Source organism: Gavialis gangeticus, unplaced genomic scaffold, assembly GCF_001723915.1.
Source record: "Gavialis gangeticus isolate Ggan-Ray unplaced genomic scaffold, GavGan_comp1, whole genome shotgun sequence".
NCBI lineage: Eukaryota > Metazoa > Chordata > Crocodylia > Gavialidae > Gavialis > Gavialis gangeticus.
Genome location: NW_017729018.1, coordinates 4,850,141 through 4,855,872, shown reverse-complemented (window position 1 = coordinate 4,855,872; position 5,732 = coordinate 4,850,141). Strand labels below are relative to the sequence as shown.

The following is a 5,732-nucleotide window of genomic DNA, read 5'->3' as shown; positions in this document are numbered from 1 at the left end:
GCTACTTCACGGTCAGGGTGGCTAGGACCTGGAACCAACTTCCAAGAGAAGTGGTGCTGGCTCCTACCCTGGGGGTCTTTAAGAGGAGGCTGGATGAACACCTTGCTGGGGTCGTTTGACCCCAGTGCTCTTTCCTGCCATGGCAGGGGGTTGGACTCAATGATCTGTTCAGATCCCTTCTGACCCTAGAAACTATGAAACTATGAAACAGTTGAGCTGTGAAAGCAGCAGCCTGCCCATGTCCAGGGGATGGAGGCAAATGCCTCTGATGGGAGTAACAGCCTGAAATAAATGCATGAGGGGATGACTCACGGCTGGGCCAGTGTCATCTGAACGCCCTCAACTACCGTGTGAAGGAAGATCCTAGGGAATTCTGCACCAGGACATCAGATCCCTCAAAATACTGCATCCCGAGCTGCTGTCTGAGAGGCTCCTGGCAGGGGGTGCTGGCAGTTGGGCCCTATTAAGAGCCACTGCAGTGCCAGAGCATGGTGATGGGGGGTGGAGGGGAGGGTTTGCTAACAGGACAGAGCCTATGTGTCTTTGCTTGTGCAGGTGCTTGCTTCTGGGTGGAAGGTGTGAACGGGCCTCCTTAGCTGGCCATGGCTGCTTGATTGGGAAAAATGCTAGGAGGGTCCCTTGCAAGAACCCTCGTTCATGGTGGATGGACAGGCCCGTTGCCTTGGGGCAGCCAAAGGGAAGGAGGGTTTCATTTAAGGAAATCCCCCTGGAAAGTCAAAGAGAAAGAAGAACAGTCTCCTGAGAGAGCATGCCCAGGCCAAGAGTGGGCTGGGGCTGGGGTGTGGGGCAGCCTCTGGGGTCTATTGACCTCGTTCTCAGTGCCTGCCCTTGGAGAGGGCATTCAGGGGACTAAGCCATTGTCCTGTTTGGGGGCCATCCAGGGGCCAGCTGAGCCCCTGGAGTATATAAAAGCAGGCTTCACGTTACTCTTACTAACACTGTTTCCCACACCTGCCGTGTGGGGTCTGGTGAGGCAAGAGGAGCTGGAGGGCAATGCCCCAGCTGGGGACTTACCAGTGTGCCCATTTGAGGCCCTGTGTCCAATGAGTGGAGAACCTCAGCGCTCCCAAATGTCCCCCCACCATCCCCACCCATACAACATGGTTACCCCAGAGAAGCAATGGAGCCCAGCTCAGGCCACACAATACCTTTCCCACATGCCTGTGCCCACAGGGAGCCATGACCCAGGAGCCAGAATGGATTTGAAGATAAGCCTCATCTTTTTTCAGCCATGTGGGGATGGATAAAGCCCTGCCCTGGGCAGGGAGTTATGCTTCAGCTTTGCACCAAAGCTGGAGTAAGGGGGCTGCTGCCAGGGACCTCATACTCAAAGGGAGGGGATGCCATAAGCCATGCTCCAGGGTTTGTCCCCAAAGGGCAAGGGATCAGGTCCCTCTAGCCAGGCTGTTATACCAGGAGGCTGTTTGGTTACATGGAGAACCACCTGCCAGGGTGATTTGGAAATGCCTTGGAAGCTACAGTCTGAGGTGGGGAGGGCTGGGAGGTGGGGCTAGCTCCTCCTCATCTTGTTGGCCTCCGGCACTAGCAACCTCCTGCATGTTCTGGCTGAAGCACCCCGCTCTGACTGCAGCAGGGGCTCAGCCTCATGCACCTGGCACTGCAGGGCAGGAGTCTGCACCAGCCTTCTCCAGCTGGAGCTTCCACTAGGTGGACATCCCTATGCCAGGCTCACCCCAGAGCCAAGCGTCTGGGCCTGAGCTCCCAGAACAGGGTGCCACTCGGTCCTTCCCCTCCTGCCCTTCGTGCCCTGGCCCTGTGGAGCTCACCGTCTGGTCTGTAAGCGGTGGGAGGACAATGGTCTTCTCCATGGTGTTCATCACCAGCTTCCACAGCTCCTTCAGCACCCGCTTCAGGACCGTCTTCTCACAGATCTTGGCAAAGAGGGTCAGGCTGAGGAAAGATGCAGAGAGAGGATGGAGGTGGGCCGTGGAGTGGAGCTGCTGCCCCTCCTGCTCCCCAGGGCTCCAGGGAAGAGGCTACACTCATGTGGGCCGGTCCTGGCCTCAAAGGAAGCAGCTAATTCACATCAGCAGGTCCCTTGGGGCAGGCAGGGCTGGGCTTGCTCTGAGGCACCAGCCCTACCCCAGCTGAGCTCCTGAGCTCTGCATCCTGGCAGCAAGACTGGCAGTTGCAGGGCTGCATGTCCAGGGCCGGAGCAGCCCATGAGGTGGGCACAGATCCTCATGGTTTCAGGTTGTGGGGGTCAAAGCAAGGCCCCGCTTAGACCCAGCCATCTGCAAGGGTCCCGCTGTTCAGATAGGAGGATGGGAAGACTATTGGACCGAGGATGGGGCAGGCTGAGAATCCCAGGGGGCACAGGATGAGCAGGAGACAGGGTGGGTGGGGTGTGTTCAGTCTGTGCATGCAGGGGCAGGTGGGGGGCAGGCAGAGGTCTCCCCCAAGCCTGCAAGAGGAGCTCCTTTGTCACTCAGCACAATCATCTCTGGGCCCACAGCAGCATACTTGCGTTGCCTGACCAGGTTCTCTCCCATCCCTGTGGAGGTCTTGCAGCCCTGCCCTCCCCTATTCAGAGGGCTCTTCCTGCCCCTCTCCCATCCCCATGCCCCCTGCACCCCTACACTCACTTGCTGTCCAGAAGGTCCATGATGGGCTGAAGGACGTTGTCGGCGTCCTGTGCAACGCTGCTGCAGGCGCTGGCAGGGACATTCCCGGTGCCCTTCACCTGGCTCAGGATGTCCCCCATCTGCTTCACGCAGTCCTCAATGTGGGGCTGGAAGCTGCCGGCCACGAGATGCAGGCAGCTCAGTGACCGCAGGGATGCTGACCCCATGCCCCCAGCACACACTGGCAGCAGACAGATGCCCTGACCCTCTGCACTCACTCCCAGCATCACCACATGTGGGGCCTTCCCCTGGAGAGCAGCAGAGCCACCCCCCCACCCCGCCATGCTTTCAGTGAGAGGGAAAGTCTCCTGCCTGCCTGCCCCAGCATGCCTGCCAGTGGATCCCATCCTCTCAGCCAGGCTTACCTTGTTGCAAAAACTCTGCTCAGTTCATCCAGGACATTATTGAGCTTCACTTGCAGCTCCTTGAGGATGTCACTGGCCTCTGCATCCAGCTGGAGGGTGGACATGTGTGGTTAGGTGAGCGCAGTCATAGCTCAGTGGGTGATACCAAAGCGAGGGTGCCAGCACTGGCTCAGGCTAAGCATGGCAGTCTCTGGGCCTCCATGACAGCCCATGCTCTATAAATGCATCCAAGCATGGGGCCAAGCACATCCCTAGGGCAAGCCACCAGCACTGGTAGCATCCCGCTGGTCTACAAGCAGGGGGCAGAAGACTCAGGCCATGCATTGCCTTCAGTGGGCTGGGCCCCTCACTGAGAGCAATGGGATGATGTTCCTACTAAGGGCCATGAGGGTGCCCCAAGATATGGCCCTGGACTGGGCTCTGGCTGCATGACAATGAGGCAGGTGAACCACATGGATGCACTGTCCGGCTGGGACAGGCTCCTGTGGAGCTTCACCTGGGGCTGTGATCACAGAAGCTTTGCTTTCATGTGGGGAAAGCAAAAAGCCTCCCCCGTGATGCCAGCTGGGAGAGCAGGGAGCCCCAACACTGACCTCCTTTCCCCCCATGGCCTCAAACATCTTCTCCAGCTGGACACGAAGCTGCTGGATGTTGTTCATCAGGATGCAGGGCTGGAGGAGGACACAACAGAGAGGGGGTGAGCATGAGCACAGGCCGGCAGGAGCAGACCTGAGGGCCAGGATCCTGTCTCTGGCAGTGGCCAGCACTGCCAGAGGAGGTAGAGGACCCCCACAGCGGGGGGCGGTGGGAGGACCTGGCACAACATGGGACTTCTGGTAGTCAGTGGGTGGCTGATGCCTCAAATGGGAGCCTTTGACTTCATTAAAGTCTGCCCTGGGAGCCAAACCTGCATGGTGAATCCAGGCACCCTTGCAACTCGGGCAGGGAGGGCCTTCGCCAGGCCAGGCTCTCACGGCATTGACCAGCACTGTGGGATTGCATCTGCCCACAGGCTAGGGAGGTGGGTGCCCCTATCCCATGTCACAGACAGGGAAGCCAAGGGGCTGCCTGCCCTGCCCCTCGTGCTGCAGTGCAGAGATACCCGGGTGAACCCTACGTGAGCCAGAAGCAGCCCAGACACAACCGCCCCAAGTTTCATGTGAGATAATTACTCTGCTGCTGTGCTGAGTCCCAAGCTGCTGTCACAGCTCAGAGCTCACTCCAGTACCCTGGCAGCATGCTGCCTACCTACATGCCTGCACAGAGGTCAAGGCTCTGGTGCCAACCCAAGACCTAGGTCCCTACCAGGCCGCTTGAAGTGTTCAAGGTTCTCACAGATTCACTAGTATTTTTGGGGGGGCACCAGCATCTCTGGGATCCAGCACACAGCATGTTAGGATCTAGGTCCCAGCAGCAAGTCAGGCTGGGGTGAAACCCTGGGACTCCTCAAGTCAGTGGCAGGGAAGGGGAAGACTGGCATCCCCTGACACCCAGTGCCGCAGTTCTGCTTCTGTTTCTAGGGGATAGCCCTGGATTCCTGGAAATGAGCCAACTGCGCCCTCGTTGCAAGGAAGGCTTATAGTACACCAGGCTGCATTAGGAGCAGTGTTGCTAGCAGATCGAGGGAAGTGATTATTCCCCTCTATTCAACACTGAAACATGGTGTCCAGTTTTGGGCCCCCCACTACAGAAAGGATGTAGACAAATTGGACACAGTGCCATTTTAATTGCATCACCTCGGTCAGGGTATTTCCCCTGCCTAGATGACCTCCTAAGGCCCCTTCCAACACTCATTTTCTATGATTCTACCACTCCTGACAGTGTACGTGCACACAGGTGTGGGGAGGGCAGGGAAATACATGCAGTTCATTTCCAAGTGGTGGGCAAGATTGCGCAGCCTGCAGGGATCTCCACAGTGGGACGTGGGTAGCTCTGGGCCCAATGAGCCGCTCCATTCATGGGGACCTGGTGCAACTTGGTCCACATTCTCCAGGAGTTCCTGAACTCTGCGCCTGGCCTCCATCCTGCTCCCCTGCCTCACTGTGTGTGGTGTGGGGCATACCCTGGGTATGACAGACAGGAAGGGGCCAGGCACTGCCTGTTCTGAGAGCAGGGCACCAGGGACTGGCTCTTCCAGGCAGCCAGGTCTGTGTTGGGAGCTGAATATTTTAGGGAACTTAGCTCCACATGTGGGTATTGAACACTTGACAGCCTGGCCCTTGGAGGTTGTCATTTTAAACAGTGGGCTAAATCTATCGCTGACATAAAGCATCAGGAGGCCAATGGTGAAGTCCATACGTGTCATAGTGGGCCAAACAGGAGAGCTGTCACTGCTGGATGGCCTGGTGTCAAGGAAAGGGAGGCCTGCTAGTCATATCCAAGTCTATGGGGTGACTCCAGATTTCTACCATTTCACTTTACACCAGACCTTGGCTCAGGGACATCCTGCAGTTCAAGGGACTCTGCTCTCCATTAGCCCAGCTTTGAACCACCATCGCTCCATGGACCTTGGGGGGGTTACTTCTGACTGACGCTTGCTTCAATAAGAACATCAGGCCTCTTCTGCAGCAGGAAGAGGAGAGTCTCACTGGTCCATATCCTGCCTAGGCCTTACACAACTATGCTCAGGAGTGAGTGCATGATTTGTGTGGCATGGTTTGTGTGCCTGGGCAAGCCAGGCTGTTTCTAAAGGATCGAGCTG

At 57.5% G+C, this 5,732-nt stretch overlaps 1 protein-coding gene across 1 annotated transcript in view; it reads right to left on the bottom strand.

Moving 5' to 3' along the window:
* The window catches only part of UNC13A (unc-13 homolog A), a 108,416-nt gene that overhangs the window by 28,799 nt on the left and 73,885 nt on the right, over window positions 1-5,732 (bottom strand). Inside the window, exons 33-36 of the mRNA XM_019513132.1 lie at window positions 3,625-3,702; window positions 3,032-3,120; window positions 2,628-2,780; window positions 1,809-1,932 (exon numbers count right to left, since the gene is read on the bottom strand). Coding sequence (XP_019368677.1) covers window positions 1,809-1,932; window positions 2,628-2,780; window positions 3,032-3,120; window positions 3,625-3,702 — 444 coding nt within the window. The remainder of the gene's footprint in view (window positions 1-1,808; window positions 1,933-2,627; window positions 2,781-3,031; window positions 3,121-3,624; window positions 3,703-5,732) is intronic.